Source organism: Tamandua tetradactyla, chromosome 25, assembly GCF_023851605.1.
Source record: "Tamandua tetradactyla isolate mTamTet1 chromosome 25, mTamTet1.pri, whole genome shotgun sequence".
In the NCBI taxonomy this organism is placed as follows: domain Eukaryota; kingdom Metazoa; phylum Chordata; class Mammalia; order Pilosa; family Myrmecophagidae; genus Tamandua; species Tamandua tetradactyla.
The window spans coordinates 1,876,134-1,901,804 of NC_135351.1; the positions used below are offsets into that span (position 1 = coordinate 1,876,134).

Below are 25,671 nucleotides of genomic sequence, written 5' to 3' on the forward strand. Positions count from 1 at the left end.
AGAGAGTTTATTCAACATGCCCAACGTCACAGTTAGGAAGTGATAAGAACTAGAAAGACATCCAATGGTATGACCCTCAGGAATCTCAAACTCAGTCTGTCACAAAGTGAACTGAATCTTTTACTGTCTACTCCTCTCATGCCCCAAAGCTATTTGAGGCCAGAAATCTGGAAGGCATCATTAACTACTTCCTTTTTCTTACTTCCCATATCAAATCAGAAACCAAATACTGCTTAACTTACATTCTTAATATTTCTTCTTTTATTCTGTCTTCACCACTTCTACCTTTACATCACAACCATACACACTCTAACTGATCTCTCTTACAGCCTCTAGCCTAGCTACCCTCTAATCCATTCCCTAGACAGAATGCCCTTTAAAAATTCCATACTATCACTCTCTTATCTAAGGACAAAGACAGGACAAAGACAAATTCCACAATAATACACGCAAAGCATGTCATATGTAGACTCTTAACCCCCTTGCGGCCTCGCTTCTAGTATCTGTATTCCTCCTTTTTAAGGCTGGTGCCTTCCTAGGATGATGCTTGCCCTGGCTGGAACATACCCGCATCCCCTAAGCTCCCCTGCATGCCTGACTACTTTCCACAGGATTACTAGGATACCAAAATTTAATTACTTATTTGTCTGTAGTTTCCAATAGATTATAAACTCTTAAAGGGCAAAGAGCAAGTTTATCTTCATGTCCCTTGAATAAATGGAACACATCCTCAATAAATGCTTACAGCACAAGGACTGAACCTGTCCAGTATTCTTTCTACTTAGAGAGGAGGTATAGTGTAGTGCAGGCAGCCCCACTTTGCACAGTACCATAAGGACCAAAAACTGACAATGCGAGCCAAAAATAAGCAAAGCAATCTTGATAATCGATGGGAAAGTTATAACTGTGGATATGGAGAGCAATAATTTTTTCTAAGTTTGGATCAGCTTCCAAGGTGCTATACTTTGCACTTTCAGTCTCATGATTTTAATGTACCTCTTTGCCAGCATCACTTCCTCTGGGCCATCTTCCTCCTTTCTGACACAACCCTTTCTTTGTTTACGTGGGTATGTACCCATCCCTGAGTCTCCCAGGCTGTGCGTTTGGGCTCTGACCACCATGTGTATCTGCTCCAGAACAGTGATTTGGGGACAGAAGTGCTAGCAGCAACGTGTGTTCGTTATGCAATTAGGTAACTACACCAGCTGACTGGAATCGGAACTGTATGTTGGGGGCTGGTACCCCTTAACTAAAATCCGCTCCTGTTGGGGTTGCACATAGTGAAGCCTGCATCAGATTGGCGCACAAATCTGGAACCAGATTTCTGGACCTAAATCCCAGCTCTGCCACCTAATATGTATATAAACCTTCGGCAGCTCATTTCATCTTTCTGGGTTTCAGTTTTTTCATCAATAAAACAGAGATAATACCACAAACCTTAAGGGTGTGTGAGCCTAAATATATATAAAATGTTTACAACACCTAACCCTTAGTAAGTACTGCTTACGTTTTAGCCATTATTACTACCCAACTACTACCATTAATGCTTGTGCTGCATTGTTCACACTGGCACTAAAGCAGTAGCTACTAGCCACCTGTGGCTAGAGTTAATTTAATTAAAATCAAATAAAAATTAAAAATCCCACTCCTCAACCACACTTACCACATAATTAATTTCAGAAATTCTATTTTGGAAAGCACTGTTCTATATTCTTGGAAAAGGTAAGAAGAGAGAGCTGGACATGCAGATTTGAAGTAAATAAATTAACAGTCACTTCATCACTGGCTTGAAAACAAGAAGGAATTATTAACCAAAGGCAAAGATGAGAAGCATATGTCAGTGAACACAAAAATGAATTTCAATGAAAGGATTCAACAATGTTAAACTCTGAATGTAATGGACTAAGTTTCTTATAACTAACACTTTAGAAGCTTAAAGTAAGCAAGGTTGCCCAATTATAACAATTCTCATTTTAAAACATTGACATGCATATAAATCAGTACATAACTATACCGGATAAAAGCACGAATAATAATCAAAGCAAGCTAAATCACATACATATTCATTTATTCCTTCTTTTCTTCCAAAAAAAATGACAAACCATGCAGACAAAGAATGTTTCTGGAAAAAGAGGATTTTTACTTTCCAGAAGGAAGGTCTCTTAAAGAAGTAACCACTTAAGGTAAACCCAAACTTTATCCAAGAAGAACAAACTTCAAAAGAAAGGTAATATGGCACATTTCTAGAAAAAGTTCATGGTTATAAAGGAATGTAAGTAAAACAATTTCTCTCACAATTTTTATACCACAAGTCCCAAAGTGAGGATTTCCTAAATGTTGTTTAAAAGAAAGAAACGATGTTAAGATACTGTGCAAACCCTAACACATAAAACAGAGACTTTAATTTTTTTCAACTCTAAGTAAGTATATTTTCTTCTGCTGATACAATGATACTCTGTCAGCTTGCTCCTACAAATCACCTTTTAGAAGTTACTGAAAAAATCTTATTTTTGTTACTGAAATAATCTTGCTTTGTGGTTTAATGACAACTTCTCCAGCGAAAATAAAACCCCTGGGTAAAAAATATCTTTTAACGTTAAGATGTCTGCTTTAATACAGAAACAGCTTTAATAACTATTTACCTGGGTTATATTCAGGATCTGTTCCTTTCAACAGAGTGAATGACTGGGTTCTTAGAGACAAAAACAAGGCAAAATCCCAAGCAGAAAAAATAATACTTTTTATTAGAGGGAAAAAAATTTAAGTGCTTTTAGAATTCATAAATTTAGAATGAAATCCAGGTATGCAAATTCTACTACCAAGGTAAGCCTACAAATAAAAAAACTTTTACAAATAAAAGCTTTATTCTAGAAAATACTTTCTTATGAGGGAATCTCCAGTTTGTGAACAGATATTTACATAAAAGTTCAGAAACCTTTGCACCTGGGCTAAATTAAGCTAAGCTAGAAGTGCAAAATAACAGTCTTGCATTTACAGAAGAGTTAAAGATCTGAAGTGAGCTCTCTTAAATTTTTAATTATTTCTAACTAGGTTTCATGAAGGAAATCATAAGCTATATTTATTTATATATATATTTGTTTATAAAGCCATTCCCCTGGTTTCTACTGTGTATGTCAAGAGTTTACCATATGCCTGAAAAAGAACAACTTTTAAGCCATTAATGTTATAAGAAGGATCGATTCACCTGATGAGTCTCTTCTGCATCAGTACGGCTTTGGGGGCTGCGATGTCGGAAAAAGGATAAAAGGGGTAGTGGCAGGGACACAACACTTTGCATGTATCTGTTTCTCCTGGGCCTACAGCTTTTCGCAAAATGTCTCAGAGGTGACTTGACACATGTTTAAATATTCAGCTGCCTTAAATCTTTTAGGAAAAAGGTAGAAATAAATAAATAGAGGTCACTTGAGGATCAATCACTCTAATCGATGAGGTGTTATATGTGCATGAATACTAGAAGATACCTGAAGATATCTTTTACAGGTTTTTGGTCAATGACAATCCTGGTTACTGTTTCAGCCCTTTCCTTTGATGCTATGAATATGTTGGCCTGTTTATGGTAGCAAATTTTACTTCTCAAGATGTATATTGGTTTGTTTTCAAATCATGATTTCTCATAAATAAAATGCAAACAGAAACAGAACATTCGTTTTCAGTGGGTGTTTTCCCCCTTTATGTTCATTAAATATTACTATTTAGAAATAAATACTGAGATTCAATTTAGAGCAATTGTTCTGTGAAATCACGTCCAAGAACTATATTTAAACTTGTTATAAGGTACATAAATAGTTTTGTGTTGTAGAACAAAACTTACGGTTCAGAACATTCTCCAGTTTTTGTGTCATGGATCCTTCAACTTTTTCTGTTCCATCTGCTTCCAGCTTTTGATGGATAGCTAAAAAAAAGCATCTAGTTAATACATAACCATTATAGTGGGTAGAAATACATTATATCAAAATGACATTTTATAACGCTTTTAATAATGAATATATTATCTTCACTGCTACAACAGAGCAGAACAGACCTGCAATACTTTACAAGGTTACCAGCAGACATGAAGTCCAAGTTACTTATAGTTTATCGCTATTAACATTGTTACATACTACACAAAATCATCTCATCTTTAAGTGGTAAAAACAGCTGAACTAAAAAATAAAGGAAAAGCAAGACTTAAGGCATTCTGAACCTTGTTATTAATATCTTCAATATATGACCACAGGAAAGTCATTCTTATTCTTTTGTTTCACCATTTGCAAAACAGAAATCTTCCTATTTGAAGTCTACCAACCCAAAAATGTAATGTCAGCCTTAGGATATAATATGGCAAAATACGTATCACTCACATTCTATCTAATCTATCAATCTATCTACCTATCAATCAATCATCTATCTATCTGTAACATATACAACACAAAATTTCCCATTTTAACCACTTTCAACTGTAGAATTCAGTAGCTTTTATCACATTCACAATATTATACCACTACCTATTACCAAAATTTTTCATCATCCTAAACAAAAACTACACCCATAAAGAAATAGCTCTCCATTCCCCTCCTTCTGCCCCCTCTAATCTACTGGTAACCTCTAATCTACTTTCTATCTGTATGAATTTGCATGTTCTAGGTATTTCACATAAATGGAATCATATAATATTTGTCTTCCTGTGTCAGCATAATGTCTTCAAGGTTCATCCAAGTTGTCACATATATCAGAAACTTCATTCCTTTTCATGTCTGAATAATGTTCTATCACATGTATATTCTACATTTTGTTTACCCATTCAAAATGAGTAAACATTTTGATGGACACTTAGGTTGCTTTCACGTTTTGGTTATTTTAAATAATGCAGCTGTGAACATCAACATGCAAATCTATTCATTTTTGCTTGCTTTGGGGTTAGTTTGCTGTTTTTTCTCTAGTTCTTCCAAGTGGACAGTTAATTCCTCAATTTTTGCTCTTTCTTCTTTTTTGATATAGGCATTTAGGGCAATAAGTTTCCCTCTTAGCACTGCCTTTGCTGCATCCCATAAATTTTGATATGCCGTGTTTTCATTTTCATTTGCCTGGAGATACTTACTGATTTCTCCTGTAATTTCTTCCTTGACTCACTGGTTGTTTAAGAGTGTGTGGTTGAACCTCTATATGTTTGTGAATTTTCTGGCATTCTGCCTATTATTGATTTCCAACCTCATTCCATTATGATCTGAGAAAGTGTTTTGTATGATTTCAAACTTTTAAAATTTATTGAGACTTGCTTTGTGACCCAGAACATGGTCTATCCTTGAGAAAAAGGTGTATTCTGCTTCTTTCCTTGATCCTATGTCTAGATGTTCTGTCCATTGCTAAGAGCAGGGAATTGAAGTCTCCAACTATTATGGTCGATGTGTCTATTTCTCTTTTCAGTGTTTGCCTCATGTATTTTGAGCACTCTGGCTCAGGGCATAAATATTTATGATCGTTATGTCTTCTTGTTGAATTGTTCCCTTTATTAATGCATAGTGTCCTTTGTCTCTTTTAATTGTTTTACATTTGAAGTCTAATTTGCTGGATATTCATATAGCTATTCCTGCTCTTTTCTGATTGTTGTTTGCATGAAATATCGTTTTCCAACCTTTCACTTTCAACCTATGTTTATTCTTGGGTCTAAGCTGTATCTCCTGTAGACAGCATATAGATGGGTCCTGTTTTGTAATCCATTCTGCCAGTCTATGTCTTTTCATTGGGGAGTTTAATCCATTAAAATTTAGTGTTATTACTGTAAGGGCAGTACTTTCTTCTACCATTTTGCCTTTTGGATTTTACGTCACATCTAATTTTTCTTCTTTTTACCTTTACTGATAGTCTTCATTTCTGCACTCTTCTCTACACCTCTCTCTCCTGTCTTTTCCTATCTGTCTCTAGTGATCCCTTTAATATTTCTTGCAGAGCCAGTTTCTTGATCACAAATTCTCTCAGTGATTTTCTATTCATTTTTAAAGCATCCTATAATAAGAATATCCAATAAGGTTCCTAAGAAATATCTAGTAATGTCTACCAACGAATCTAAAGGATGTACAAATTACAGTGGAGTTTGTTATCGTTGAGTTATGTTTGTCTGGTTTTGATAAAGTTTATTATGGAATCGTTTAATAAATTATTATTTTAAACCGTTTTTCTTACTGAAGAGAAGAGAGCAAATCAGTAATCTATAGAGCTAATTAGTGTTACATAGGTGAAAAGAATTTCAAAACAAAATGGCCAATTACAATTTCAAATCCAAAATCATGATAGAATAAAAGTAGCTATGCTCATATGCTAATATGCTAAGCCCTACCATAAGCATCTAAGAAGCCAATAATTTATGTTCTAGTATTACTTATACATAACAGATAGGAAAATCATGGCTCAGTGAAATTAAATAAGTTGACCAACGTTGCAAAGCCAAACCCCAAATCTGGACTCAGGCAAAGACTTCAACCTACAGTGCCTATATAACAAAGGCAAGCAATTAAAAAGCCTAACCTCTGTTTTCCTATCTGTAAAATGAAAATAATAAAGTTATTACAGCAGTTGGGAATTGCATTCAGTTATAAATAACAGAGACCTCCCCTTGCCAAAATAATAGTTACCAAAAACACAGGTTTTATTTTTTCACATAACTTGCTCTAGCAAAATCCCAAATGTATGGTACATTTCATGGGCTTCACAACTGGGACACTAGAACTGAAATCACTGTCACATGCTAGCTATTTTCAATGTTTAAATGGAGAGTCAAAACTGTGTCTTAGAAGGAATTTACAGGTTCTGCTATAACCTACTAGTCACAGGTGGTGGATTTATACTAGAAAAATGTTTGTCTAACCAAGAAAAGAAAAAAGTGTATTTCTTGTATCAGACTTATACACTTCAGTGTGTATTTTGACTCATTAGTCAGAAAACTGGGTGAAATTCAGTGCTCAAATGCACTATAAACACTTTCTCAATGCCTGTCATCATCTATTTCTCTGACTCCTTTAATTAGTTTATAATTCTTCTCTTGTCTTTTTTTTTATACTGTCTTATTCTGTTTCTTTGAAAAGATACCCAACCTGATAGGTATCAACTCTAATATAATTACACTGCTGCTGTGCTGAAGAAACACATTTACACATAAAGAAATACATTTGGGAAAAAAAAAAAACAGCCACTATATTTTCCACTGTCCTGATTGACTCAGGAGTGAAGAAAAAGTGGTTTCTTTAATGTTTTCAAATTTGGAGTGTGTGATAACAGTGGCAGAAAATGTTTCCACATACTAAAGCTTAAACTTAACTTCAACTTGATAAGTTAAATAGAAAAGAACTTCCTTATTTTTTAAAAAAGGATACAAATAATGACAAAATATTAAAAAACTAAACTAGAAAGATATATTGTATATACAGAAATGTAGTTAACACTATTCATGTAAATGTTGCTGCAATTTTCTGAAAATCCTGGATGCAAAAGAACATGTGGTATATGTCCCAGCTTTATTGAGCAGAGACGGCATGTGGTTTGTCCACAGCAAAGAGACATTACATATCTACACTGAGATGACCAGTAGATCTGCTAAAATGCTACTTTCTAAGTCAAAATTTACGTTAAAGAAAATCATGCAGCCCTATTTTCTGATGCTAACAAAACCCATCACTGATTAACAGGTCAAGATGAGGTGAACGTGGCACCCCCCACCCCCAGCTCAGTTTACAGCCCTTTTTTGCTGACAAAGCAGCTTCCTGCCGCCATCCCCACCACAGCAGAGCCACTGTCAAAATGTCAGCCAAGCATGAGGACACAGAGACACTGTGATCTGATAAAGGCAATCCTATTTTCCAGAAAATTAAACCAAATAACCCAAGGTCTGGTTCATTTGACCTTATATTTTCTCTGAAAACATTTTTTAAATAGTATAACTCAATAAGCAACTTGGTACATGATCACAGGTTTGTTATTGTTTCTAATCTATTAGAGCTTAACTATGTGAACAATTGAAGGCTATAAATTTATATTTAGGAAACAAAACAAGTATGTATAAAAGTACTATTCAAAGAAAAATCAGGACTTCAGAAAGATGCACACCTTGCCTGCTGCTTCTCTGAAATTTACTTTGTTTTACTTAAGTTTCTAATAAAAGGTAGACATCAAATTTGCAACTTAAATTTTAAAAATCCGTTTAATACCTGTCAGTGCATCTATGTAAATGCCGTTATTAAATGAGGCACTAAGGAATTACATGTGTATATGAAAAATGTCTATAAAGATTCAAAATATACGCCAATGACTATATGTTACTGCTATGCTGCACAAAAGAGGAATATTCAAAGTAGATCATGAATTGGCAAATGTTTTCTATAAAGGGCCAGACAGTAAATATCATAGGCTTTGTAGGATATATATGGGCTCTATACATATTTTCTTTTCAACAATCCTTAAAACTCCTGGCTGGTATAAACACAGGCCATGGACCCCAATCGGCCTACCAGCTGTCTTCTGCAGACTGCTGAGGACTATACTGACAGGAGGAGGAGACTAGGAAGGTGGTCACATTGGATGCTGTAATAACTTAAATGGATAAAAGATGCTTTCAAACATTTCGTTTCTAATTTCTGTTCTAGCAAACTTTGGGCAACGTGGCTAAATCATAGACAAATTATATTTAAATTGATTAAATAATTTGTGATTATCTTCTCCAGTTTTAATGAAAAATAAATAAATAACTGCAACTATTGCATAGAAGATGAACAGGTCAGAAGGAGTCTCACTTGGATAACTGAGTCCTAGGCAACCACAACAAGATCATCCATACTCAGATTCTTCATACAGCAATAGATGCCAACAAAAAATATGCCAGAAAATCAATTATGATTTACAACGCCCAAAGTGGAACAATGAAAGGAAAATGGGAAGGAAATGTATGGTACACTGGAGCAACATGTATTATTTCCTCTACTTTGGTCTCGTACCTCTGGTATTCTTTATGCTTATTTATCACAAAGAATATTAATTTACATAGTTTGACCCATAGCTGTTCTCAAACAGAACAAGTGATAACTGAACTTACCACTACAAAACAAAATGACTGTACAGGTTACTAAAATATACAAGCTCAAGGTACATGGAGCGAAAAGATCAAAGAAGTAAGGGTGAAGCTCAGAAGGCACTGAGGAATGAAGGTGGCGTTTACTACCCCAGGGGACTTCACAAACGCCGCTGCCAGAAACTGCTTAAGAGACCATGGCTCATCAAAATCTCAAGGGATATGAGGAAGATGGAAGAGGGACAGCCAAGGAAAAGTGGACTATGGTGCTAGGAATATTTTTACAGGATACAGTGAAGAAAAAAGACTCTAATAAACACACAATATCAACACTGACAGAGTATTTATGCTAGACACACTTCCTGCCAACTTGTAATTAAAATACATGCGGGTATACACAGGGAAAACCAAACCTGGCACAGGCATAAAAATTTAAAGATAAATGAAGGTCACACAGAGGATAATGGCTACTAGCTGCATACCCAATTGGGTTGGACTAGGAAAACACATGTTTGCACTGCATATGAAATAGTCCAGTCAGTGAAAGACAGCACAGGTGGCCTCAAGCACAGCAAAGAAATATTTTTATTTATAACCCATTCCTCTCCTCTCTATGCCTAAACGTGTGACAAGGGTGGCACCAGAAATGCCTTCAAATTTCTTATAACTATCTACAGGACTATAGTTCTGTTCCCATGTTCTACCTTCAACCACTACTATCCTTTTACTACCATTTCAAAACCCCATTTCCCCACATCCAGCATTGAGGAAAACAGACGTGAACAGAGCACACACTGCCACACCACTCTGGGGCGCCCTGTGGCCTAGTGAGCAGAAGCGTGCGGGGCACCATCAGGGTAGCAGTAGGACAGGAGTAACAGTTACATAAATAGCCAGTCAGAGACAAACCATAAATGATACCTGAAACAACAACAGAGAAGCTTTAAGAACTAAAGATATGAGTCTACAAACTCAAAAGAGTTTGGCAAAATGCATAAAAACAAGATCAACATTCCAATATACCCTGCAATGATTTTTTTTTAAAGTTCAACTCTAAGCAAACATATCTTTTAAGCATTTAGATAAAGAGAAAAACAATTCACTTACAAATAAAAAAGAATCATTCGGGCTCAGGATTTTTTCTCCGAATACTAAAAGATAATAATACATTAGTGTCTTCAGAAAATAATTATCTGGTTCTTCATGTACAAAGGATATAGCCCACTGTGCAAAACCAGAAATTCGAAGACAGGAAAGATGAACTACAAAAGGAGTGGCAATAAACTTTAACAATTAAATTTATGTGTATATATTACTTAAAATGATTGTGGTAAAAACATTTTAGAAAGATTAGATGCAAAAAACCACAACAATAATAATAAACCTAGAAAAAGAATACTGAAATGGAAAAGAAAAAGTAAAATAAGAAGCTGGGTCTATAACTTCAGATTCAAATTAAGACAAGGAAATAGGAAAGGCATAGAAAGTAAGCTGCATTATACTCTTGTCATACATAATAGAAGTCAAAGATAACACAACAGAATTTAAAAACATTTCTTCTAAATCTGCTAACTATACAGCATAGGGGGAAAACAAAGAGTAAGAAGAGAACAACAAGAAAGAAAAAGACAAAAGGACAAAAACTTGTTATGATAAATGTAAATTGCTAAAATTAATCCTTGTATTGAAAGGCAAATCCTCTCAGAATGGCATAAAAACTAAAATCCTATCACATATCGTTCACAAGAGACAAGCCAAAAAGAACATTTCTGAAACATTACAAGAATATGTTGGATAGTACATCAAGCAAAAGCATACAAAAGGAAGGGGTATGAATGTTAATATTAGGTTATTGTATAGTACAGAATTTAATGTTGTCCAATAAAGGTCAGCCCTTGAAAGGCAACCTGTAAGCTCCTGGAATGTCCTACCCGTTCAAAAAAGTCTTTTTTAACCTGGGGGCCTTGAGCCACAAAAGATAACCTAATAAGTGATTTATGGTGGGGGCTCTGGATCATGCAGTTATCAACTACGTCTCCAGAGGGGCTGAACATTAAGGTCAGCCAACTGGGCAGTTGATCATGTCTACCTGATCGAGCCCCAGTAAAGACCCCGGACACCCAAAGCTCACGTGTGCGTTTCCCTAACTGACAATACTTTGCACATGTGGTCATATATCACTACTGGGAGAATGAATGCTGTCCATGATTCCACAAGCAGGGGATAACTGGAAGCTCCGCATTTGGACTCCCAAGTCTCTGTCCTATGTAGCACGTCCCTTGGCTGACTTTAATCTGTATCCTTCCCTGTAATAAAAATAGCCATGAGTGTAAAAGTTTTCAGTGTGTTCTGTGAATCTTTCTAGTCAAATAATGAACCTGAGGGTTGCTTTGGGGACTGCCTATCTGTGCAGTTATTAATATTATAAGTATTAATATCAAATGAGAATCCAAGACATCAAAAGTGACAAAGCAAACACAAGTTTTATTAAAAAAAAAAAAAAGACCCAAATCAAGAAGGGAGATTTGCCTACAACATGTTTATTATAAACAACCTAGATTTAAATAAGGTAATTGATCAGACATTGATACTATATCAAACAGTGAACCCTGAAGAGAACATGCCTTTTTTTTTTTTAATTTCTGGCACAGTTACAGAAAATGGGTATATATTAGGAAGCATATTCTCTGTTCACAGTACTACAAGACTAGAAATAAACTGTTTAAAAACAAAATATCCACCAGCAATTACTAGAAACAAAGAGAAAAATGTAAAGTTGTGAATTTTAAAAACACAAAAAACCTTCACTAAGGAATCAATGTAAGAAAATGGTAGTAGTATATATAAATAAACTTAATTTGTTAATGAAAGGAACCAAAACATGAATGATTTAAAAACCTTGTAAATGTTGATTAAGTAGAGGTTTTCAGGGGAAAAACATAACAAAATAAGCAGAACACAGACGGCAGAAATTTTAAGTGTAAGAGACCTGTCTGTGCCACACCACCTGAACCACAGGTGAGCATCACTGAAGAAGGAACTACTAGACATTAACTGACTCTTAATGCAGTAAAATAGGAAACATGCAGCACTATGGCCCAAAGTGCTGAAACTGATTATTTTCTAGTGCTCATTTAGATAAGTCCGAGCAATATAAAGCAATATAAAGAAGGAGAAAAAAAGTTACATGACACCATAAGGAAGTAAGTAATCGGTCAAATCCAGAATATGAGACAGCCTCAAGGAAAATCTTCTTCAAGAAATCAATAGCATGAAAAACAAGACACGGTAGGGAATGTGAGGGGTTCTATTTTAGGAGGCTTAAGAGACTTAAAAATCAAGTACAATGTTTGAACCTTATCTGAATATTGATTTGGACAAACCAACTAAAAAATAAAGAAAGTTTGGGGGTAATTGGAGGAAATGTGAATATGTACTAGGAATTAGGTAATATTAAGGAATTATAGCTACCTTTTTTTTATAGCTATGATAATGCTATAGTGATATATAAGAAAATGCCCTTATTTGGAAGGATTCATACTAAGGCATATATGAAAGAAACGTCATTTATTTTAAAATCCACTGGCAAACAAATCAGCCTCAAAAAACAATGATTAAAACAAAACAAAACAAACGGTGATTGTTCTAGTTTGCTAGCTGCCAGAATGCAATATACCAGAAACGGAATGGCTTTTAAAAGGGGAATTTAATAAGCTGCTAGTTCACAGGTTTAAGGCTGAGAAAATGTCCCAATTAAAACAAATCTGTAGAACTGTCCAGCCAAAGGCATCCATCCAGGGAAAGAGACCTTGGTTAAGTAGGCCGATGAAGTTCAGGGTTTCTCTCTCAAGTGAGAAGGCACATGGTGAACACAGTCAGAGTTTCTCTTTCATCTGGAAAGGCACATGGTGAACACGGTCAGGGTTCCTCTCTCATCTGGAAGGGCACATGGCGAACATGGTGTCATCTGCTCGCTTCTTCTCCTGGCTTCCTGTTTCATGAAGCTCCCCAGGAGGCATTTTCTTTCTTCATCTCCAAAGGTTGCTGGCTGGTGAACTCTGCTTCTTGTGGCTATATAGTTCTTCTCTGTTCTCTCCGAATCTCCATTCTCCAAAATGTTTCCTCTTTTATAGGAGTCCAATAAACCCATCAAGACCCACCCAAATGGAGGGGAAATGTCGTCACCTAATCCAGTTTTGCAGCCACTCTTGACTAAATCACATCATCCAGGGAGATGATCTGATTAGTTTCAAACATACGGTATTGAATAGGAATCATTCTACCTTTATGAAATGGGATTTTGATTAAACATGTCTTTTCTAGGGGACATACATCCTTTCAAACTAGCAGTGATTAAGCAAATATGGAAACTATTAATCAACTGTAAAATCTAAGCGATAGGTATATGGGGATTATTATACTATTCTATTTTTAACATGTATGAAAATTTGCTAACAGAAAGATAAAACAAATTACCTGAGCAGATGATTTTAAGTATTTGATCTTTTCAATATAACTGCTCATCTACAAAATCCACTGCAGAGTACACACACATAAATGTCCATAAACACATGATTCTGTATAACATTAACACTAAAACCTAACCCAGAAAGCACTTAAGAACGCAGATCAATTTTACTTAAGATTATAGTCAGAAAAAGTTTTAAAAACTATGTATTAACAAATGCTACAATGTATTAAAATAATCAAGGGAAGCAATAGGTTTCATCTAGAGAATAAAATATGTTTCTAGGATATACAACTGTATATACAATATAATCCTAACTTTGTAATATGTACTCATACATACTAAAAAAAAAAAAAAAAAGATTAAAATATAACAAAATACTAATGCAACTATGTTCACAATAGGATTATAGGTAGTTCTTACCTTTTCTTTAACTGTTTCAGTATTTCTGTAATATGTATTTCTTTTAGATCAAAAAAAAAGCTGTAAATATATACACGTCTAAGTTTTCAAATTTACTACTAAAATCATTTTCTAAATGCAATATAATCACTTGCTTACTAGCCGTTGGTCCCCATTATCTTTGCTATACTTTAAGTTGCCAATATCCTGTTAGGGGAATCTCTAATGAATGAGACTACATACATTTAATGTACCAAAAATTTCTTAAAATCTTGCAGCCCCTGGGAGTTGTCCTAAGCCCATTTGTAGATATGAGAACTAATGATAACCAAAAACAAATAAACACATGTATTTATACACATATGTTTAAAAAAGGAAGGGAGACAGAAAAGTCAAACATTTTTGCTAAATGAAATCATTTTAATTACAGCAATTTATTAGAACTGATAATCACATATGGCAAATTATCATTTGCACAGCTATTAGACATCTTAATAACCATCTTTAATACTTGAAAATACTAAACTCTGTCCACATATGCTCAGGTTTCTATTTTGACAGAGTAAGATTATTGATAACTTAGAGGGAATACAAAGAAAAAAAGGCAGCCACAAAGAAGGAAGGCACAGAGAATTTATAAAAGATTAACACATTTCCTATTCCTTCCTAGATACATTTTTACCCCTTCAAAAGTCTAACCTATTAGACTTTTGTCTAATTTGAGTGCAATGGTGGCTCAATGGCAGACTTGTTGCCTGCCATTCTGGAGACCTGGATTCGATTCCCAGTGTCTCATGCAAAAAAAAAAGTCTAACCTAATACCTGAAGGAAAGATTATTCATATGAAAATGAATCAACCAGAAGTCAACTATGTATGTTTGGACATGGGAAGAAGGTTCTAAAAATAAGTAAAAGAGGTCTGTACTTTAAGAACACAAATTAATTTTTAAAAAATTAAGCATTTTCTTCTGTTTTGAAGAAACAGAAAATTTCTTGTGTTTTTTTGGCCTCAATTTACACAGATAAGAGTTACTAGGTACTTAGCTATATAAGTACTTAGTTATAGGTATCTTAGCTCTAAAAAAGATTTAGGTTAATTTTCAATTAACATATTTCATTTTCTACTAGATACACAATCTAATTTTTATTAACTATGTTTTTTTTAAATTAATAATATCTTTCACTGAAATGTCTAAAACTATGATACTGCTATTTAATATCAGAGTAGAGGCTGAGGGGGTAATGGCTAAAAAGAATGATATATCATCAACCGCCCTTTCCAAACTGAATACACATTGGGTCACAGTTGCATAATTATAGCAGTTACAGAATTAGCATGTATATGGTATTGATGGCAATATAAGGATTAAAAAAAAAATTCTAGAATTTACCCATTGGGATTTAAGTGTGTCATCAGCCCCAGGGACTGGGCATCACAGACAGGCTGTCATCTCCCATCTCACATACATAGGACAAGTCCACAAAAAGCCTAACAGGCAAATATTTAAAGCAACAAGCCTTCAAAGAGACTCCAGCCTAGTCTGCAGCAAATATTTACGGCACATTTTAGATCTCTACTTTTATAAATACAGGGCTAATGTCACACCCTGTAAATACTCTGCAAGCACAGTGTCCCATTTCCATTATGGAAGCCCTGCAGATGACTCAGGGTATCACCTTACCTGAGAGGGCATCCTGTGCCTCAAAGAAAGTGCTCAGACCTCCTTTCACGTACGCTAAGCTGCCTTCATTCTTCTTATTAGCCTGTTTCTTCAGGTTGCTGACTGCCATTTTGAGCTGTTCAAAACTGAAATGAAAAAAAACAAAACAAATGTTTAAGACACCTAATAAGCAAAAAAGAAACAAAATTCATTAAGTATAAAATACTAGGAATACTGAATCTATGTCAAGAAACATGCAGATTAATAAATATGTAACCAGATGAAAACAAAAAGCTTTCAAATTCTTACCTAAATCTAAACTTTTTAATTATTAGTGCTTAAATTACAACAGTGATAAAAGAGTCTTGGAGCCCTCAAGTGGTATTTTCAAATATGTCAGACCCCTTCAGAAGTAAATACTGTCAATACTTTTATAATATATATAAAATAAATATGATTTGCCCAGGAAGGGTTTCGAGGATCATCTACACAAGATAAGAATCTTAAAAGAAAAACATAGATCATCAAGTGTGAACAATATATTAAATGGTGGAATTCCTTTGTACATTTTTAAGTATTTCTGATGTGAGTTGAACATGATGTTATGCTCACCGCTTTAATACTCAGTTCTCTCCCACAAATAGCAAGATTACATAAAACCTGTGGGTCAATTCACAATGTAAATCATTGAGAAGAACACAGTATTTTTTCTATTGCTCAGGGGAAAAACAGGGAGGCATCTATATTTCAGAGGTTTTATTTCCATTTCAGCTAAAGAAAAATATATGAATATAGAACTTTGAATATGTACTTGAAAACACATATAATTTGTGACTTATAATACAAAAATCATGTCCATAATATAAATTAGAGCCATCTACTAAAATGAAAGAATTCATTTCAGGTATATGCTTTAAAAATATATCAGGGGTGGTACAACGGTGGGTTCAGTGGCAGAATTCACCCCTGCCATGCCCCAGCTTGATTCCCGGAGTCTGTCCATGTAAAAAAAAAAAAGGTTTCAGGCCAAATTTACTCTATGTATAAATACCAACTTTCCCTCAGTTTTTTAGTACTGACTTTCATTCTAATAAGTGAAGGACAAATTTATCTTAAGGGATATTTTAACAAGTTGACTACTCAAGAATATGAATTTGAAGGAGTAAACCATTCATTTATTCAGACACTGTCTATGAATATAATTGCCTTACAACAATCTTGCAAATACATTCCAAACCTGTACTTAAAATGTAACTAGCAAACAGAAGCATGTTAATTTGGATATATAACCTTGTCTATTTTTAGGCTAATTCTAAGTCTGATCTTGATAAACCAACTCATTTTCCTTTGTTCCTTTTAGGGTCAGGGCAGGTGATATGTTTATGATTTTATATCAGGTCTTAACATTTCTGTGTTGAGAAGGAGAGATTACACGGTAAAGATTAGTTTCTGTATTGCAAAGATGAGTTTCTGTATCCAGCTGAGGCTCCAGAAGTTTTATGTGGCTGTAAAAACAACACATATAGAAACAAAATTATAGCAGGAAACAGGTCCTCTAATTTATAAACTCATCTTACAAATAAGGAAATAGATTTCCTGAGGTGTTCCCTGGCTCACACCAAGTCAAAAGGGCTCAAAGGTGGCAGAACTAAGACCTAAAACCCTGGCTATTGTATAATACTATCAATATCGGAGTGAATACATTAACTGCTGATAATCCAACACTTACTAACCTGGTGGTTGAGTGGTTCTCTATAAGATACCAGGCAGCCGAAAAATTCTCACTTGTAAAATCAGCACTCATTCCGTGGAAAAGTATTTCTAAGTCCTTCTGGGGAAATCTGCTTCTGAGGGAGAAAAAGGGCTTAAATATATTTCAACTGCTATTATTACAAAAATCTTAATAGACACCACAGAGTACCTAGAGAACAAATATGAATACAAACATTAAATAACTATTTAAACACTATACATTATATATTACATAATGTACTCTCAAGAATGTATATGATGGGCGGGCCATGGTGGCTCAGCAGGCAAGGACGCTTGCCTGCCATTTCCCGGTACCTGCGCATGTAAAAAAAAAAAAAAAAAAAAAGTATATGATTTTAACAAATACATACAAAATATATTCAGCATTATAGCTGATTTCCTATCATATAAACTTTGCATATATAAGGAAACAAGTTAAAATACAGAAATTACATCAATAAGGAATATAACATTTAAAGAGGATTTAAAACATCAGACTGGGTTGACATTTTAGAAAATCTATCAAAATATGAAATAATTTTTCACTCAGTGAATAAAAATGAAGATTTGAATACACTGAAATTTTTACATATTAAATCAGTTTGTTAAAATGCTTTCTTGTTAGAGACCTACATGAAAGCTGTTTGAAGATATATTAATGCCTAAAAAATCATGAGTACTAATAAAATTAGATCAAACTATATATAGCATTCATACTTAAATGTTCATGTCTAAAATAATTTTAAGGCAATCTTTTGAAAATAATAGACTATACATTATCTGCAGCTCTTTCTTGTCTGCATTTTTTAACATTTTTTATTATGAAATATAACATGTACAAAAAAGCAATAAATTTTGAAGTATATTTTAACAAGTAATTATAGAAGAAATTTCAAAGTATGATATGGGTTACAGTTCCACAATTTCAGGTATTTCGTTTGAGCTGCTCTAAGACACCGGAGACTAAAATGAAGTATCAATATAATGATTCAGTAGTCATAGCAATTTGTTAAAACCTATCTTCTGTTATAACTCCTCCTTTTCCTTTGATCCTTCTCCCAATCTTTAGGGATATTTGGGCAATGACCATTCTAACTTCTTCATGTTGTAAAGGGGTGTCGACATTATAGGGTTGGGGGATGCAACTGCTTAATGTTCTTGGAAAGACTGGTAACTCTGGGTTTCAGGGCTTATCTGGCCTAGGAACCACCTAGAGGTCTTAGGTTTCTGAAAAATAACTTAGTGAGTGAAACTTTTACAGTATCTCAGAGCTCTGGGCATTCTTTAGGGTTTACAAGAACACTGTTGGTTTGGTGTTGGTATATCATTCTTGCCTTTATTTTTAAGATCTATTTCTAAATTGATTCATTTATTCATTCAAATATTTAATAAGGATATACTAAATGTCATGCTCCATGGTGGATGCCAGAAGGTTGTATCTGAGAGTAGAAGCAGCAAGGAAAGGCACCCACCAGTGCACAACTCAGCAGGTTCCACTGAGGGCTCTGCAGTCTGCATGAAGTCCGCACTCCAGAGAAGACTTCAGAACTCCTCATGATCTAAGCCCTGAATCTCTCTCAAGACTCATTTCCTATCACTCGAACCCTCAAACTGAAGCTTCAGTAACCTCACATGGATGATAGTTTCCTACCCATTCCATAGTTTCCTCTACTTCTGTCTCTATGGCAGCTACTGTCCCCACTGACTGAAATGTATCCCTCACCCTGAAACACTGAATAAACCCAGCTCAGTGGGTATGAAGAGAACACAACGTTATTATATAACCCAGGGTTTCTTTAAAACATATTCAGTAATAGCAATTATCCCTACCCTGGGTGGAAACATGGCAGGTCCAAGGATTTTTTCTGACTCTTATCTGAGAAGCAGTCCTGAGAGCACATTAATTTGCAAACGCAGCCTCCCTTCAGGAATTAGACAGCCAAGCCCAGGATTAATGGTCAGGCTCCCCTGAAAGGTTAGCACAAGTCCCTTTTTCCCCTCAGGTAAGATCAACAGTGGGTTGCTGGTTTTGGGGAGAAAGTGATAGGCTTTTGTGCCTTCTCTGCTTAGCTACTGTTTCAAAAAAAAGTAAGAATGGAAAGTTCGTGGTTAGTGATTGTCTTGTCACAGATAATTGTCAGGTATCTCGAGCCTTTTTGTCTTGTGAGTATTCTCCTAGGTTCACTGAGGCCCCTCCAACCCAGTCCCTTCGTAGGGCCGAGGCCCAATCTCCAGGCTAATCTGGGGGCATCTTCCATTCAGACTCACTGATGGAGCTCCAGCTTCCATAGGTCTTAAAGTCTTCACAGATCTTACAGTTAAATCACACTGGACATATTTAGTTTAAAAAAAAAAAAAAAAGTACCTGACACTGAAGAAAAAGGACTATTTAAAATATGTTAGAAATTCAAACATTTAAAATAGTTAGAAATTGTGCGGCTATCTAAAATCTCCAACTTCATATTAAATATTTAAAATTCATTTGAATCCTTTAAAAAAAAGCCATTTTATTGAGATACAGTCATATATCATACAATTCATCCAAAGTGTACAATCTATGGCTTTTTATTATATTCAAAGAGTTGTGCATTCATCACCACAATCAATTTTAGAACCTTTTCATTTCTCCAAAAGGAAAACCCCATACCACTTAGCAGTCACCTTTCAATCCCTCTATCCTTCCTCAGCCTTACATAATCATTAATCTATTTCTATCTCCAAATATTTATTTATATTTATATTTTAAATAAATGGAATCATACAATATATAGTACTTTATGTCTGATTTCTGTCATTTGGCATAATGTTTTTAAAAATTATTATTTTTTAATTAGAGAAGCTGTAGGTTTACAGAAAAGTCATATAAAAACTATATTCCCATATACTTCTATTGTTGAAACTTAGCATTAGTGTGGTTGCTTTGCTACAATTGAGGAATGAGTATTGAAATAGTACTATTTTAAGAATAGTCCATAGCTTACATTGTGTAATTTCTCCCATATACCAACCTATTATTAACACTTTGTAATAGTGGTGTACATTGGTTATAATTCATGAAAGATCATTTGTATACTTCTATAAACCCTAGTACATTGTAGTACAAAGTACTACACTGCAACTTTTACAAATATAAACACATCTCATTTTTTTATCCTGTGGGCCTGACCTCTAGTGGGAACTCCAGAAGATGCTGAGAAACCCTGCCACTGAGGGACTTCTCTCTCCCCCTCTGTGCCCAGAGGGAATATGAACTGACTGATCTCATTCCAGAACCCAGCTGGGGCCCTGTCACCAGGTGCTTCGAGGCTCTGCACCCTCATCTCCTCAATCACGGGTGCCCCATGCCATTGGCAGGACAAAGAGGGAGCAAGAGGGGTGGTGAGACCTTAAAGGTAAGGGAAAAAGAGGTGCCTTAGACACCTGGTCAAGCGCCTGCTCCAGGCACAGAGTGTAACACCGAGAGCCTCCGTTCTGCCACTAGAATCTCATTTCCATACAAATCCAGCTCCTTCAGGCATCAGAACATTGGCTCCCTTGGTGAAAATACTATCTCATAGTACCCAAACCTTCATAATTATCCCTCAGACTGAGTTTATTCTATAGTGATTTCTTACTAAAGGCATTAAAACTCTTGTATCAATCTTACCAAATCTACTTAAATTGAAAGAACAGTACTTAAACCTATACTAGGAATCAAACATATTTTAAAGACGACAAACTCCGAAAGCAGAGATATCAAATAATTTGCCTGAAATCATAAGATTAAGTCCAGGACAACTTGTTAGTTGTACAGAAACAGAGACCCCACTTTTAGCAGACACTGCAGGCTAGTGTCCCAACATTTATTCTGGATCCTCTCTGCTGACAGTCCCATACACCCAGGTGCTCTGATTTGAGTCAACAGAAATTATTCTAAGTCAATCATGGTTCTCACACGCCCCTTGCTAATTATGGGGTGACTGCTTTGACTAATGATATCTTCTAGAGTATTTCTGGAAAAGGTCTCTATACTTTTGAGGAGGACCGAGGAAATACAGTGCCTTTCCTTCTGCCCTGGATATCACTGGGTCCAGTTTCAACACAGGAACTAGTAAGTCCATTTTGTAATTACTAAAGAAATCAGTTTTATGCTAAGGGATGTAGAAAGAGCAAATCTAGGTTCCGCACATCTCAGTGGCATAAGCCACTGACTCAACCAATCTTGGAGCCATCATATTTAGACCTTATGTATTATGAGAAAATAATACCCTGTTTTGTTTAAGCCAAATGAGTTTTCATTTTTTGTTACTTGGAGGTGAAGGCATCCTGAGTCAATATTATATCCCAAAAAACAGGCTCAAATATATTTATGATCCTGGAAGAAAAATAAATGACAATGCCAAGAATCAACAAAGCACTATAGGGAACATATTGCAAACTACAGAGGACATCTCAATATTTATAATGGGAGGCAGTAGCAACAGGTAGTAGTTTAAAGTGCAGGTTTGCTGGGTTCAATTGTGAAGTTTGCTAGATCTGTCTGTAGGATCTTGGGGAAGTTATATAAATTCTCTAAGGGTCCATTCATTCATGAGAATAATATCTTCCTCACAGAGACGTTATGAGAATTAAAGCAAATAATGAATGTGGAGGGCTAAGTAGTCTCAGACATACAAAAAAAAAGCTCAAAAGTGTTATTTGCTGCTACTTTTATTCCTTATACTCAATTAGTTCTTATATTTTACAGACTATCATAAGCATCATTTCACTTGATTCTCATTAATAAGAGACTTACATATTTCCATATACAGACAGGGAAACAATCTCAGAAGTTAAAATGTAAATAGTCAAGATTTGAATCCAGCGTTTCTTAACGTCAACAAAGAACCAGAGAATCCTGGTATGAAATAAAACCACAGCTACGAATCTAGAATGATAGAGGTTTAGGAGGAGAATGGAGGAAGTACTGATTTAGAATGAAGAAAATTGTTAATCATCCTAATAGTAATAGGAAAAGAAGAAGCACTATGTCAATGTAGCTAATGAGGTACTAACTGTTAAAATTTAATGTTTCTTCAGAATAATTGGATTGTGAACTTTAAATCTCCAAGGGAAGGAGACTGAGAGATGGCTCAGCAAGTCAGTTAAAAGCAACATGAATTCTGGGTAATTCAGACAGCCTACATTTTGAATTTACTAAAACATGGAGTTACAGAAAAAAGAAGTAACATGTGCTTAACTTTGTAAACTCATAAAATATTTTCATCAAGGAATCAAAAACACAGTTTCCATTGTTGACATGCTTTTCACGCCTATAAAAATATGTTTTCCATTAGATGGCACTGCAAGCTCAGGTTTAAATCTTCTGAATTGGTTTTGCCCCATGCCACAGGAATATCCAGGCCCTTGATTGAGTAGACAGATATAAAACTTACAGGAATGTTCTTAACATGTCAGCATTCACTTTCATGTATGAATATGCTCTATAGTAATGGTTCATGTAGCATGCAAAACAACAGAAGTCATTTAGAGGAAAAATTCTAACCACTCCACACACCGTAAGGTCTGGCTGTAGCTGAGTTAACCTGTGTTTGCAATGAGAAAACATGTTTTCTTGATTTAACAGATGGAAAGATGAAAAACGGGGGTGGGGTGGAGGCTTACATAGTAAAAGTGGGCCAATGTAGTTCTTTTAAGTGTGTGTGTATATTCTACTCATTTCTTATAGCTTTAGATTATTAGGAACATGGTTTTCACTCTGATGTATTAAATATTATGAAGGTTTTGTTGTTGGGCTTTTCTAGGGGCTGGCACAGTTTCTGGAACTAGGCATTATATAATAGTCACAAAATTCTTCCTATAAAAAAAAGGTGACTATATCCAAGGCTCTTCTCTGCATCTGATACTAAGAATTATTTTATTGTCAAATTTCCTTGTTTCCTAAAAATAGTGGGAAAATTGGTCACCTTCTCCTGTTAGAAAGCTAAACCAACTAGTAAAAAAATCAGATTTGGATCACCCATAAAACCCACATGAAAAATAAAGTTATTAGAAATATATTAATCTACTATTCTAGATAGCCATCTAATAATTTCACAAATAATTTGAGATCATATAAAGACAGGAGCAAAGCTCCACTCTGAGGCACGCACACTCCTCAGAGTGTCTCCAGACATTTTGCACGGTCTCCAAAACATTTACCTATAAATATTGTACTGTAAGGCTAATAAATATTACTCTCAAGAAGCAAAACCTAGTGAAGGATTTTGCATAATCTGCAACTGTTTTTACCTTCTTTCTTAGTTTAGAACTCTGTCTCCTTTACAACTTAAGCCGGGCAGAGAGCACATATTTTTGTGACAATCAGCATAATAAATCAGAAATACAGACTTTTTACAAGCAAATCCTAGTCTGAATTCAAAATGAAGTTATTTTTTCTGAGCAATTAGTAACATTTTTATAAGTATCAAGGCACCATGTGTGCAAAAACATCAGCTAAAAACTTAGGAATAGGAAGGACTTTAGCAGTCAGAGGCGACCAATAAATGCCAGCTGTTGAACTTGCGGGCTGAAAGGCGGCAGCAAACACGCTGGGCGCTCCAATAAAGTGTTTATTAAACTCTGAGTCAGGCCTGAGAGCAACAAGGAAAGCATATTCTGCTACTCTCACTTTCTTTTTCCTATTCAGATGGGCTGGCCACAAAACCATGCAACAGTTCATTGTTCCACATTGTACATGCTGTCAGCTGTGGCGAGTTTCCATAAGCATTCGCATTTTGATTACCAGGCATTGATTGATCTTCCAAAGGTGTTCTTTAATCTGATAAATATGTCAGGAGAATGGTTAAATATTTTATTATAAGCACTCAGGATTCCTCAAGCCTCCTCAAGTAATATATTTCAATAAGCAAATAATATTAGGACCTGATTATTCTTTCTCTGATGACATTAAAAGCAGATCCTCTCCAACCTTTTAATTATATAAAAATCTCCCAAATAACATTATTAAACAACAAAGACAAATAGTAAGGAAATATTCTCAGGGATTCAATCTGAGTGCAAACACCAGTCTCTCAGAGAAAAAAGCTTTTATTTCTGAAAGTGCGTCAGAGAAGTATCAGTATTTTAACACCAGTCTTTTCCTTTCCTTTTCTCTTTCTCTAAAATAAGACTTTTCTATTTGAGGTCAAATAGTTCAATAAAATAAATGATGGTAACTTAAAAAAAAAAAGCAATTGGAAAAGTCATTTTTCTGGCCAAAAACATCCTTTTCTTTTGGTTTCTATATCTCTTCCTATTTTCATTGTTCATTTTCTTGCTGCCTGGTATCTCCTTCTTCTTTCTTTTGCCAGAAAAAATTGCAAAAGACTTTAAAACGGACAAAAAGATAACTGGATGTCCTTTCAAGGTACTACTAAGCATTCCTGTTTACCCCTGGCGGGTCCTTCTAGTGTTATCTTACTCTATGGCGATCCATGTCTTTCTCTGTCTCTGTTTTGCAGCTCTATAATAGAGAGAGAAGTCAGCCTGTGATGGGTGATGAAAAGGAAAGGGATTTCTGTTCAGAGATGCCTGTGAAGAGAAGATCTGACTGGTCTCAGTGCAGCGAAATGTTCTGGCATTCCTCATTGCCTGTATACATCTATCCTCTGGATAGTTCTTTGAACTGGTTTTAACATCCTCCTTTCCTTGAACTGGTTTTAACATCTTACCTTACTGATTAATGAATTAAATAAAAGCTCTGACAAGTGTGCATTGTATATATGCATGAGAGTCCTGATTTTCTCCCTTTACAAAAACTGTCCCTTAATACTTCACAGTACCTCATGGCTTGAGTGCACATCACCAAAACAAAGTAAAAGCTAGAAATAAATATTATTTGTTAATTTTCTTCCTACTTAAGCACCTCTAGAATTAATGCACATAATACCATTTTACATTTTAATGCAATTTACTATCGTGAAATCTATAAGGGTACTTTTTTCCTGAAGTCGCAGACCAACAAATGTTATCTAGCCAAGAAGGGCAAAGAGTCATGATACTACTGACTGACACTGATTCAGCACTTCCTATGAGCCAGACACTGTTCTAGTATTTACATGCATTCACTCACAGAGTCCTCACAACAGCCCCATTTCGCATCTGTGGAAACCCAGGCAAAGAGAAGAAACCTGCTCAAAGTCATACTGCACGTAAGTGGTAGAGTCATGATTAAAACTGAAGGAGTTTGGTTCCGCTTCAAATCAGACTACTCCTCAGAGAAGAGAGGAGAGGAGAGAAAAGAGAAAAGGCTGAGGACTTTTAGTGCCATTACTCTTGGCTGCCATTACCAACATTATCAAAGGATTATCCTA

The 25,671-nt window shown here is 35.2% G+C and overlaps 1 protein-coding gene across 6 annotated transcripts in view; it reads right to left on the minus strand.

Moving 5' to 3' along the window:
• EXOC2 (exocyst complex component 2) overlaps positions 1 to 25,671 on the minus strand; it is a 244,959-nt gene that overhangs the window by 147,898 nt on the left and 71,390 nt on the right. For 5 of the 6 annotated variants that reach the window (XM_077143501.1, XM_077143502.1, XM_077143496.1 and 2 more), the window contains 3 exons: positions 17,320 to 17,433; positions 15,608 to 15,732; positions 3,833 to 3,913 (listed from right to left, as the gene is read on the minus strand). In XM_077143501.1, coding sequence (XP_076999616.1) covers positions 3,833 to 3,913; positions 15,608 to 15,732; positions 17,320 to 17,433 — 320 coding nt within the window. The remainder of the gene's footprint in view (positions 1 to 3,832; positions 3,914 to 15,607; positions 15,733 to 17,319; positions 17,434 to 25,671) is intronic. The other variant, XM_077143499.1, reaches the window with a different exon arrangement.